This window comes from Tursiops truncatus, chromosome 3, assembly GCF_011762595.2.
Source record: "Tursiops truncatus isolate mTurTru1 chromosome 3, mTurTru1.mat.Y, whole genome shotgun sequence".
Lineage (NCBI taxonomy): Eukaryota > Metazoa > Chordata > Mammalia > Artiodactyla > Delphinidae > Tursiops > Tursiops truncatus.
The window spans coordinates 149,927,485-149,940,770 of NC_047036.1; the positions used below are offsets into that span (position 1 = coordinate 149,927,485).

The 13,286-nt window shown below is 43.3% G+C and overlaps 1 protein-coding gene across 8 annotated transcripts in view; it reads left to right on the forward strand.

Annotated features, from left to right (window-relative positions):
* The window catches only part of SFXN1 (sideroflexin 1), a 47,373-nt gene extending 34,528 nt beyond the window's left edge, over nucleotides 1-12,845 (forward strand). For 4 of the 8 annotated variants that reach the window (XM_019946176.3, XM_073802806.1, XM_033853577.2 and 1 more), the window contains 3 exons: nucleotides 7,263-7,312; nucleotides 7,724-7,771; nucleotides 11,516-12,845. In XM_019946176.3, the coding sequence (XP_019801735.1) occupies nucleotides 7,263-7,312; nucleotides 7,724-7,771; nucleotides 11,516-11,612 (195 nt within the window). In that variant the 3' untranslated portion in view covers nucleotides 11,613-12,845. The other 4 variants (XR_012330984.1, XM_019946202.3, XR_004525960.2 and 1 more) reach the window with 3 other exon arrangements.
* Nucleotides 12,846-13,286: the final 441 nt, after the last annotated feature.

Here is a 13,286-nt window from a genome sequence, read left to right on the forward strand (position 1 = left end):
GATGTATTTTTCTTTGGTGATCATATCTAATAATCTATTAATCTATCAGCCGCCTCCCCTCAGGGTCTGAAAATATTACAGGATGAAACTGTCACTGAGAAATCTCTGTGCACTGTCTGCATTGTTTTTGTAACTTCCATGATTTAATGCAATCATATGTATGCTCCATCTTAGCTTTCCAGTTCTTGTAACAAGTAGGAAAGGGTGGGATAGGGTGACTCGTTTGGCTCCTGCTGTATCTAGAAACTGACACCATTACACCTGCGGAGAGGAATGGGTCCAGTTCCTTGCTGGAGGAGCAGGTGTGTTGTAAACACTGCAACTCTCTTGGGGTGAATTGTTTTGGGTCTTAGCGACAGAACCGTCACACTGAGAGGACGGTATCGGACTTTGAAAAAAGGACATGGTTCACAGACCAAACACTTCCTGAATGATTTCTGTGATTAGGAGAATTCTAAGTGTCCAACAGGTAAATGTTCATTGACCTTTATTCACCCTGTGGGCTCCATCCAGGCCAACACTAAATACTTTCAATACAATCACATTCTTAGAAAAATAAGCCAAGAAAGGATGCTTTGCAAAAATAGTAGTGTTGTGTGCCTCATCTGACCGGCATGTCGACGCACCAACCCCGTGTGAGGGAAAGGGACCCTCTCTTCAGCAGCCCCCTCCCAGTCTTCCCTGGGAGCTTTGGGTACGTGAGCAGATTGTATTCCCTGAGCTTCTTCCTCTGGCAATCTTACATGTCGATGTGAATGGCAAGATAGGGTGTCACAGTGGCTCTGTAGTGACTGAACTATCCCATTGCTCCTGGGAACGTTCCCAGGGGTGTCCACAGACCCCCGGGCCACCCCAGGAGGCTGCATCCTCAAATGCGCTCTGAGTCCCCGTCCCATCTCCTGTGAGGGTTTCTACAGCCTTAAGTGTAAGATTAAACAAAAATATAAAACAGTTACACTGATTTAATCAGTAACGCTATTAGTGATGACCGAAATGTAAATGTGACCTCATGTGACATAATTTACCTACTTCGATGAGCCCTTATTTTGAGGATTCATGAAAAGGCTTTGCTGAAGTCTGTTTCTGCTGCAAAATTTAGAAAAGATTAATTCTTTAAAGCTGCTCAGGGATTAGTTTATGTACTAGAACAGGGACTAGATCTTGAAATTACCAAATTATGTAAACAGATGAACTCTTTAAAGCTGCCAAAGGAATTAGTGTATGTGCTTGAACAGTGACTAGATCTTAAAACTACTGAATTATGTAAACATCTAAAACTCACCAACTTTGACATTTCAGTGATTTTTCAAATAATCTAAAAAAAAGAAAATTAATGCTCCTTCCTCTATCCATCCCTGCTTTCCTTATGGGACGTAATTTAGGCTTTGAGGGAGAAAACCTATCAAATGAACTTAGAAAGGGGGCCATCAACATTATCCTCCAGGATGCTAATAGGAAGTGACCCATCCAGTGGATCCATAACTTTGCAGACATGGAATTGATGCCCTGGGTTCTTCTCTGCTGGCTCTTGATCTGATAAGTCATTAGGATTATAGTCTTTCTGCAAGGGCATATGTTGACCCAGGCAACCTTTGGATTTGCCTGGTTGTTAATTTCTTAAGGTATTGGCATGCCAACTTTGGGAACAATGGAGAATCAAAAACCATGTTTAATAAACCCAACTTCCCCTCCCATGGAATTTAAGCAAAATCAGGTTTTTAAAGCAAGACCAGATTTCTGGGTAGATAACAAGGCTTGGAAATTGTCATCTCATCATGTTAGTTTGTCTGGCATGAAAGTGAACTTTTGCAAGAGAGGAATACTTTTGCAAGTGTGGGTCATTCCATCAATAATATATGATTGTCGTGAATTTGCAGGTGACTGTGAGAGCAGTTGGGAGGCCACCTTCAGTGACAGTGTGTCCCCACCATTGAAGCTTTCCCATCCCCTTCTCTCTGCCTCTCAAACGTCACCCAGCACCCAGTTAGCAGAGGTATGTCAGCAGCCCGGCTCTGGAGTGGAGACTCCTAATCTTGCCAGCTGCCGCTGCTGGTGGGACATTATTCCCCGGGGCTCACTCCAGGCTCTGGATACTGAGCACACGTGGCTGCTTACATGTGAGCTGATCATGGCGTGGGATTCCAGAAATTCCGTAGGAAAGTCTGCATTCGAACCTACATTCATGCTAAAGAGTTAGGTCACTGGGGAAGACATGTGAAATGAACTTGGTCCTTTACTCTCCCAACTGCCTTTGAACTCCTGGGGTCTCAGTGTTGTTGGAAAAGTTGCCACGGTTACTCTCATATCTTGGTGACAAACACTGGGCAGGAGACATAGCTGGGCATATTGTATCATTCTCTTGCTGGGACAGACAGAAATTGCTGTAGATACAGCCTGGCATTTTCTTCCATGAAGCGACCAGCAAATGATACCAGCGGTTAGCCACTGTTGCCACACTGCCCTAGGCTTTTCACAGCAATACATGAATAAATATTGTGTTTTCCTCCCTTGTTTTTGTTTGTGGTTTTCAGCTTTGCTTGGTACCGTACCCTTCAGTAATCATATAAAGGTGTGCCACCTCGATTCCCCTCTGCCCGCCCCACTCCACTACTGAAGGGCCTCATGTGGAACCGGAAGGGGCCGCTGGCATCAGAAGCCATGGGGCAGGGTTGGGGGAGGAGGTCAGAATAGCTCATGGGTCAGTCCGAGCACCTCGCTAGCTACACAGGGTCTGGCTGCAGCTGAACTCGTTCGGACTTCTGTGGAGGATGATGCTTTGAAAAAGCAATGGCTAAACGTTGAGCTCTTCAGACATAACATCCCACTCCCATGTTCAGGGTTGCTGTTACACGAAAATATTGCATTTTGCCCATGTAGCGAGGACTGTAGGACTTCACTGATACCGATGGCCATTACAAAAGCATAGGCAGAGCAGCTTATCTTTCTATCCATATGTTTCCATCTGCAAAGCACTTTCACATGCTATTTGGAAGGGCAGGCTTTTCTGAGCCCTTTTACAAAGGCTTAGAGGTCATTTCCTCAGCCGTTCATGTCCACGTGGGTGGCATCTGCCTGGGTCGGTTAGCCCTCTGATTGTTCCCGCAGCTCCAGCGGCCAGATGTGCCTCTCTGCAAGGATGTACTTATCTGGGCTTTTACCTTGAATATGACCAGACTCCTCCGCAAACATGAAATGAATTGAGTGTTCTTGGCCTTTTTAAACGGTGAGCTCGGGGAGCCTTCGGCATGACTCATACTTCCCCCCACGCTTTATCTTTTCCCAAATGGAGCGCTGGCAAAAAGCATCAGCCGTGGGCAGGTGACTCACAGAAATCTTTGCAGTAAAACCAAAAAGTTCACTGCTTAAAATCTGGTGCTTTTCCCAACAGTGTTCTTGAAGAGTAGCTCCTGTGGTCTCTACTTTGCTGGCACTTTCATTGGGAATAAATAAAGTTGATATGGTCTGGGTCAGATAAGAGCTGCTCGTTCCTTAAGTTCTAGTTCATTTATATTTTCTTTAATAAAAGTGGACGGCTCTGTCTACTCAGTAGATTTTCAGGATTGTCTGCTAATGGAGTGTGAATGTGGCATTTATTTGTTCATTCATTTATTTTATTCAGCAGCCCTTTGTTGACTGCCTGTTGCATGCCAAGCAATGTGCTAGGTCCTAGCATCAGAGAAATAGGGCTTGGGCCCTGCTCTCAGGGACCATATAGCATGGTGGTGGGGAGAGGCACAGGGCAAATGGTTCCAATACATGGTGAGTACAGCGTGAGGCACAGAGGGAGCATAGAAGAGGTTTCGCCCCCAACTGCCCTAGGTGGGCAGAGGCTTGAAGACAACTGGCCAGGGACATCTGCTTTGCAGAAACTCAGAGAAGACACAGAGCATGGCTTGTTGGGAGAGTTGTAGATGGTCAGGTTGCCTGGGATGTGGGCCACGTGTAGGGAACTGACTGTACCATATATAAAAATCAACTCCCAATAGTTCATGAAATCTAAATGTAAAAATCTACCATTGTCAAACTTCTGGAAGAAAATATAGCAGAACATCTTTGAGATCTAGACTTGGGCAAAGATTTCTTAGACATAACACCAAAAGCACAGTCCATAAAAGAAAAAATTGACAAATTGGGCTTCAACAAAAGGTTAAAGTTCTGTTTTTTGAAAACTGTAAAGAGATTGAAAAGACAAGAAACAGACTGGGAGAAAATTTATGCAAAGTATGTGTCTGATAAAGGACTTGTATCCAGAATATATAAAGAGTCCTCAATAATTTTTAAAGAAAACAACGCAGTTGTGTTTTCTTTTGCATTTTTTTATTGGATTATAATTGCTTTACAATGGTGTGTTAGTTTCTGCTTTATAACAAAGTGAATCAGTTATACATATACATAGGTTCCCATATCTCTTCCCTCTTGCGTCTCCCTCCCTCCCACCCTCCCTATCCCACCAGTTTTTTTTTTTTTTTTAAAAAGGGCAAAAGGTTTGAACAGACATTTCACCAAGTATATATAGATATAAAATAATATCACATGTAAAGATGCTCAGTATCTTTAGTCATTGGGGAAATTCAAGTTTAAAACCACATTAGCTACCATTAAACGCCTATTGGAATGGCTAAAATCAAAAAGACTGACCATAACAAGTGTTGACAAGGCTGTGGAGGACCTGAAACTCTCATCCCCTGCTGGTGGGAATGTAAAATGATACAACCACTTTGGAGAAGAGTTTGGCAGTTTCTTAAAAAGTTAAACCTATGCTTACCATGTGACCCAGCCATTTCACTCCTAGGTATTTACCTAGAAGAAATGAAAACATATGTCCATAAAAGACAGATGTTCAAAACAGCTTTATTTGTAATAGCCCAAAACTGGAAACAATCCAAATGTTCCTCAACAGGAGAATGAATGGAGTATCAAAGCAATACATTCTATGCAGTGGAATACCTAACCCAGCAATAAGAAGTCCTGAACTATGGATACATACAAGAGCATGAATGAATCTCAAAACAATTACACAAAAAAGTAGATACTGTATAGAAAATCCTAGAAATTATAACCTAGTATATAATGACAGAAAGTAGATCAGAGGTTGCCAGGGAATGGGTACAGGATTTAGGGAAGATGGTGGAATTGCCAAGGGCACAAGGAACAAGGAAAACATGAAGGGTGATGGCTATGTTAATTATTTTGATTGTGGTGATGGCTTCACAGCTGAATACTTATGTCAGAACTTTTATCATACACAGTAAGTATGTGCAATTTATTGTATTTCATAAAGCTGTTGGAGGAAAAATCATTGGGAGGAGAAAGAATTTACTCATATCAACTTTTTGAGCTCTTACTTCATTGAATATATATCTTTTAAACTTGTGATTACTGTCTTTAATTCATTTAAACTTTTCATTTAAAATATCCTCTGTTTGCACAATTCTGTGCTAAATAAGTTATGTCCCTCCCTCACGGAGTTCTGTGATTATCTAGGGGAAAACCAAACATCCTCAGCTCACTTATTTAATCTCAGACTAATTTCTGTTTAAGAAGTAGGGATGGGCTTCCCTGGTGGCACAGTGGTTGAGAGTCCACCTGCCGATGCAGGGGACGCGGGTTCGTGCCCTGGTCCGGGAAGATCCCACATGCCGCGGAGCGGCTGGGCTCCTGAGCCATGGCCGCTGAGCCTGCGCGTCCGGAGCCTGCGCGTCCGGAGCCTGTGCTCCGCAACGGGAGAGGCCACAACAGTGAGAGGCCCACGTACCGCAAAAAAAAAAAAAAAAAAAAAAAAAAAGAAGTAGGGATGAAGGAGGCAGGATGGGATGCTGGGAAGGAGTCGGGAGGAGGGATGACATCCAGGTTGGGTTTCATGGGAGAGATCAGAATTCTCCAGGATCCTTGTCGTTACCGAGAGCCTTTCCAACAAAACCCTCTGCACAAGCCGCCATCAGCCTTTGGTTTGTACACATCCATTGTTGAGATTACACACAGCTGTTCAAGAGTCCACTTGACCTGAGGATGGGCTCTCATGGGTTCATCTTCCCTCAAGATCTCATTCAGGGCTTAGCTTGCCTTCCCATCACCAAGTCTGTGTACCCGCACAGATGACACACATCTGGGAAGTGCTAGGAAGAGGATTTACCATCTCCTTATGAAAATCCTTCATCATCAGACAGAGCCAGTTGCCCCAGATACAATATTTCCTTTTCCTGCTTTCCTTGGAGGGGTGGGGCCCCTCTGTGCGAGCTCCATGGTCTGTCTCTGCTTGATGACATCTCTCCCTTCCTCTCCAGTCCACGCCTCTCTCCCTTCACGTTCACCCATGTGATGTACCTCTTCGCCAGAGGAGTCTGCTCGGGGACCAGGGTATGCCTGTCACACAAGCCTCCTTGGGGTCATGAGCTTTTAACAGCTTGTGTCGACGCTTAACTAAGTTGGCTGATTTCATCACAGCCAGTTCACAACTTGGTTGCAGCTCTTTCAGGGGCCTTATTGATATAATCTATGTATTTCGTTGCTCTTTATATGGCATATTATGCTTTTTTAAAACTCCCTTTTGAACACTAAAAATCTAACAGCACTTATTCTCTAAAAGACCAACCAACTCATTCATTTCCATTAACAAAAAAGTAACAGGCAAAAATTTGTCATGCCAGCAATAGTTTTAGCCATACCGACAGCAACTAAAACCAAGAAAGGAAAGGTGCAGAGGAGGAGGGGGGATACTTGTTGCGTTTCTGCTACGTTCCGGGCACGGTGCTAGGTGCTTTATGAATGTTATCTGGCATATCTTCACTCACACGCTTTGAGGAAGCTGTCGTGATCCTCATTTTACAGAGAAGGAACCAAAGGTTGGAGACCGTGCCCTTTTCCCACGGTGGGAATGAACTGGTAGGGCAGAGATTTCATTGCAACTTTGTTTGTCTTCCAGCCTTGGAACCACGCTCTACAGACCCCCAGCCAGGAGAGAAATTATAGCTAAGTGATAACCATTTCTCCAGCTCCCATATAGCCAGGCATCTCTCAGATTATATGTGCAAGGGAGAAAAATGAGAAGCCGCTTAATCTTTGCCTGTGCATTCATGAACAGATCGAAGAGGGAAGTCAGGACTAACTATAACGCTGTTACAGTGTTACCCCTGCATTTCACTAATCGCATTCCAGCTGGATCTTGTAATGTGGCGAGGTTCCTGTCCCAGTTAACCAGCAGAAGAAATTGTTTCTAAGAGCCTGTATAAAAAGTACTCAAAATAGTTTATTTCTCAACACAGAGGTTCCCATGGATGAGCGCGCCTATTCAAGTTGGATTAGTTGGCTTCTGGTGAGTAGAATTACTTTGATGTCATTAATTTCTTTTTTTTAAGATAAATATACAGCATTTGAAATGTGAGGGGTAATATGGGACACACGTTTTGAAAATGAGACCATCCCAGAACATCTGGAACTTATGGTCCCAGTCATTAGCTAGACATAAGCTGTCTTTAGAGAAACCAGCAACATTTGGGGCTATTTGTGTGATTCTTTTTTAAACTCCTTTTATCTCTTTGATTTTAAAAATATATATATTTTGGCAGTCCTTGGTAGTAAAATTATACGAACAGGACATATTTTTGTGAGGCAGCATAATACTCGAAAGAAAGAAAGGGGATTGTTATCAAAGTAAAATAATAAAAAAGAATCTGAAAAGTCGACCATTTCAAAAATGCTCTGATTTGTTTCCTTTTTTTTTAAGTTTGGTATTTGCTACACCTCTGTGCTGTGCTCTGTTTCCTCAGAAAAGGTATGTATTTGTTACTCTTCAGAGTGATCATGCGTTTTAATCCCAAAAACCAGTTGAAGACACAGGTCCATTTCACTAGTAGGAAAGTTGAGTCTCAAAAAGATAATGAAGCCAAGCCTCTAAAAGGAAGAGATAAGAGGCAGAAATGAAATGCGTGTCTGTCTCATATCAAAATTCTCTTTGCCCAGCTCTTTTCTACCTGCTACTGTTACATTTGAACATTCTTTATTCTTGTGTAAGACTCAGGTTAACTCTGGTGCCAATTTGCTCTTATAAGAATGTAAATATGGCTTGATGTCCAATGCATTGGCAAATGCGTCTATAATGCAGATATATTCGAATTTAAGTTCCACCCCCAGGGACAGCAGTTATATGCACTTAGCTTTGGTGGTTGGTATATTTGCTTCCCTTCTTCCTACTTAGGGTTTTTTTTTTTTCTTTTTTTTTTCTTTTTTTGCCTTAAAAGCTTGATTGTGCACGTGTCTTTCATCACAAGCTGCCCTTGAATCCTGCCTTTGATGTAAGAACTGTATTGACAGGCATGAAATCAGCATCCCATAAATCTAAGGCTTCAGCTTTTTTCTGTTCTAACATCAAGGCATAGAGGAGCAGCATTTTGTTGTTTTGCTGTGGTTTGTGTTACCAGACTCCTGCCCTTGTAATATCCTTCGTGGGCCAGCAGGCCCCAAACATATGGCCTTTAATGCCCTAGGCTTTCACAGTGGGTTTGGGATGAGGTATTCTGTTCTAGAACTAACTTCATCAGGTCCCTCTACCTGATAGAAAAATCCATCTTTTATCCGGTCTTTCACTTCTGCCTTTGACCCCCACTGTTCTTAGTTGGGGATTTAAATTTCAAGGAGAGGGAACTTTTATCACCTTGATGCCTACAGCTAAGCCCCCCTTGAAGAGGGCGGGACCTTCAGAACCTCTGTTGAAGCCCAGTACAGATGAATTTCCTAAAGAGGAGCACTCTTACCTATTTAATTGTACAAACCCCAGAATCTCAGGGCTTAAGGTAAGACATGTTTATTTCATTAGCATATCACATTGGAATGTGTGTTCAGCCCTTGACCTTGCGCTCGGTGACTTAGGAACATGGCATTTGGGTCGAGAAAGATCTGACTTCAAATCTCAGTTACACCTCCAGTTTCCTTATCTGGAAAATTAGGATAATCCCTGACTTGCCAGGCTTTTATAAGGGTTAAAACGCATAACGTCGGACCCCGAAACTGAGTACTAAGTCATACCCATTATCAGTATCATCAGCAACATGATTTTAAAATTACCCAAGTTCCCACTATATGGAAAAAAAATAGCCATTGTGGTTTTTTTCTAGTGTTTTTCTATATTCATAATTTTTCTCTTTTTTGCATATGTTTATAAATCTATATCCTACCTTTTTTTTTAAATTTATTTTATTTTTTTATTTTTGGCTGTGCTGGGTCTTCGTTTCTCTGCGAGGGCTTTCTCTAGTTGCAGCAAGCGGGGGCCACTCTTCATCGCGGTGCGCGGGCCTCTCACTATCGCGGCCTCTCCTGTTGCGGAGCGCAGGCTCCAGACACGCAGGCTCAGTAGTTGTGGCTCACGGGCCTAGTTGCTCCGCGGCATGTGGGATCCTCCCAGACCAGGGCTCGAGCCCGTGTCCCCTGCATTGGCAGGCAGATTCTCAACCACTGCGCCACCAGATAAGCCCCCGGCAGGAGTTCTTTAGACCCAACCAAGTTGTCAGTTACTTGCCGCGCAGTCGTAATTTGGATGTTTGGTGGTCATCTGGGTGGATCTTTTCAAGTCCAAAGAGATAGAGCAATAGGAGAATGAGAAAGACTGAGGGGAAAAGCCTTGGCCTCAGTGCGCTTCTTCACGGCCAGAGAACTGGTCTCTGCCAGATCCTGCAGGCGACGTCAGCTGCCACTTAACGGGCTACTTGAATCTACATGGCTCAGGGTAAGTCCCAGCCGCCCTTCAGAGGGGAGCCGTAGCCCAATAGGTGGATCGAGATTATGGCCTTGGAGGCCCCGCATTGGGTGCCAGAAAAGATGTTGCAGGAAAGAGAGTGGGGTGCGAGAGGATGGTCACATCCCAAGTCATGTCTGAGTCCCTGGGATGGCCGCCACGTGTGGGTTCTTGGCTTCGTGCAGGCAAGGATTCAAGAGCAAGACATAGTAAAGTGAAAGAAGGTTTATTCAGGGAGATACACACTCCATAGACAGAGCGTGGGCCATCTTGGAAGGCAAGAGGCCTCCTACCTTTTTGACCTCGTAGTTTACCACATCTCAACTATATTAAAGAACAAATCTTTTTTTTTTTTTTTTTTTTTTTTTTTGCGGTACACGGGCCTCTCACTGCTGTGGCCTCTCCCGTTGCGGAGCAACAGGCTCCGGACGCGCAGGCTCAGCGGCCATGGCTCACGGACCCAGCCGCTCCGCGGCATGTGGGATCTTCCCGGACCGGGGCGCGAACCCGCGTCCCCTGCATCGGCAGGCGGACTCCCAACCACTGCGCCACCAGGGAAGCCCCAAGAACAAATCTTTTTAAAAGACTAATTATGTAGTGTTACCAAACCCAGGTTCGGCTGCTTGCCGCTCAGAAGCCAATAATTCAAGAGGCAAGTGTCAGTAGAAAGGAAAGGTGCTTTAATCATAAAAGCTGGCAGTCTGGGGAGAGGGTGGACTTGTGTCCAGAGACCAGCTCTGATGATTCTGCTCAGCCATGACAGTTTTTAAAGGGAAAAAAATGGAGGGGGAAGAATCTCAGCGAATCATCGAGGCAGGAGGTTGGATTCTGCATCATTCTCCGTCGTGTTGAGTGCAGACTGGCTGACTCTCTTCACATGTTATCTTGCCCCATGATCTGCCTGCGGGATTGCCTAGGGAGATTCGTTGCGGGTAGAGAGCTAGTCATTTTTTTAACTGCTTACTTCTTCATTCTTCTTTTTATCTAGGAAAAGAATCAACAGGTTAGACAAGGCATGGTGTGCATTCAGGACAGCACAAGTCAGGAGTTAGGCTAATCGCTTAGTGATCTCATCCCTGTCATTAGGTTCTTTTAAGATTAGAGGGGAACAGAAATGGGCAAACAGGAAAGGGGCAAACAAGTTGCTTTCAATAACAAAATGTCCACAGTTTTTCTGGACAGTTTTTCTTCATCCTTAATACATATGCACATATAAAACATTCAAGTACATTTTTAAATGTATAAAGCAAGCACTAACAGTGGTCAACAAGAGATGTTTTTTCTCATACATTTTAGTATTTTCTGAAAGTTTTAGAATAAGTATGTTTTACTATACAATGGACAAAAGCAGATTAACGCAAGTGAATTTGTAGTGCTAAAAAATTCCACTGAGTGCATATATCTTTTTTTAATTAACGGTGAACATTTATGTTGTTTTCCTTGGGAAGTGGCGTGACCACAGGTCGTTTTCCAGTACCATCAGGGTCTAAGAGTGTCATCACCATACCTCCTTGCTGGCAAAAGTGGTTTTTAAGGCTTTTAATAAGATGAGAGGTAAAAAGCGTATCTCAGTGTTGGGTTTTGATGGTGCCTTTCTTTGATATTTAGTGACAGTTTTCTGAGAGGAACAGGATACTCGTTTTCTGGGCACGTGAAGCATTTTTCAAACAGGACTCTGTTGTCCCAGTCACGGGGGGTGGGTGGGGCTACTCTCTCTCCTCTCTCCAGGTTCTAATTCCCACCTCCGCCCGTGGAATGACCCTGTCTGTCGTTTCTCCCTTCTCCCAGTTCCATGTCTGTGACAAGCTTGGAGGCCGAGCTGCAAGCCAGGATCCGAGAGACCCATCCTGAATTACGGCGCGTGTACTTTAACAAGGGATTATAAAGTAGGGAAAGAAACATCTTCAGAGGATCCTACCAACCACAAGTGTGGTGTAGCCAAGTTGGTAAGGAATATCCTGGTTCTGGTCGACAGGTGACAGATACCTTTTAACGATCCACGTTAGCCTTTTAGAGTCAAGCTGCTACCTCTAGCACAGCACCTGGGGTGGCCTCCCCTTACATTTGAATCATGGTACAATTTACAGAAACACCCTTCCTGTAGCTTTTATAGTCACTGTTTTTTCAAAGACAATATCCCAACCCTCACCCAGAGTTTTCAAAAGCACCGCTAGGCATAGAGTAGATGTTCAGTATATTGACTGTCAGTCAATGAAAAGGAAATCTGTTTAAAATACTGAATTTTTATCCTACTCGTGTTTCAAATCAAGGAGAGCTCAGTAGTGAGTTGAGAAAACACAAAAGCTCTGAAGCCAAACTGTAAAAGAAAATGACTCGTAAATATTAAGGACAGTTTACTTTCCTGCCCAGTTCGGGCTGGAGGCGACCCGAAGTAGATGATGAGTTCTTTGCATTTGTAGGATAAAAGCTCCTTCATACACCTCCCGGAAGTCAGAGTGATAGACAATTGTGAAAGGTCCCTGCTGTCAACAGCTGTATGCTTTCGTATTGCTGGTGGATTTCTTCGGTTGAGTTTGAAATTTATTCTATTTTACATTCTTATGAAGATATCAATCTTACCTTGCACTTGTTGACTTTATATTCAATCATTTAAATCAACTAATCAAATAACGGAAATGCACAAATGTCAAATTTTGGAAGTATATTCGAAACCAACGCTGTATGACTGGGTTGAATCTGGCGTGTTTGATTTTTTTTTTTTTTAGAAGCGAGAGAACAGTTCCCTCTGCCTACATGTCTTTTCTTGTCATCCTCGTAGATCTCTTTGGCGTTCAGAAAGATACGGAAATAATGTGTATGTGAATCAATGACTCAATGAATTTTACTTGAATGTTGTATATTACATTCCACCCTGTTTGAAAATAATGAACCCATGGACCACTGTTTACATCATCTGTAGTATCTTCACATATAATATATTTAATGTTAATAGATTATGTTTCAATTCTGTAGAGGTTCAAAGGCATACGTGAGGTGGTCATTACACTGAGTATAGACCACTCGATTCGATCTGTAATTCAGAATGTAGAAACTAGTTTGGGCAAATTTTTCCTGACACTGTGACCAGACTGAATTTCCTCATAAAGAAAAAATGGTGTGCCTCGTGTCTGTGTTTCTCTTTTCTCTGAAACCATGAATGGACCTGAAGGTTTTGGGCCACTCTGAGCCTTCCTTTATATACTGCCGGAATATTCTCATTTAGATTTCCTGTCTTAAGCCATTTGAAGCAAAAGAGCTTCCCCATGACATTCTGGCCTTGGATGTCTTTTGTGGCCATAGATGCTTCTCTTTAAAAATGGGTAAAAGCAGGAAATTCAAGGCAGAGCTCCACGAGGTGCTTAAAGGGCACTTTTAACAAGAAACTAAAGCCCTTGAGGCCTACCCCACTCGCCCCAGCTAATCTCAGAATGCTTACCCCCAGTCAGGTGGCAGCTCCATGTCCAAATCTTAACCTTCGTTGAAAAATTAATGAGTGCCTGGTTGGAAGATTGACAAACTGACCAAAATTTTAATACACACCAGGATGAGATGGCCAAAG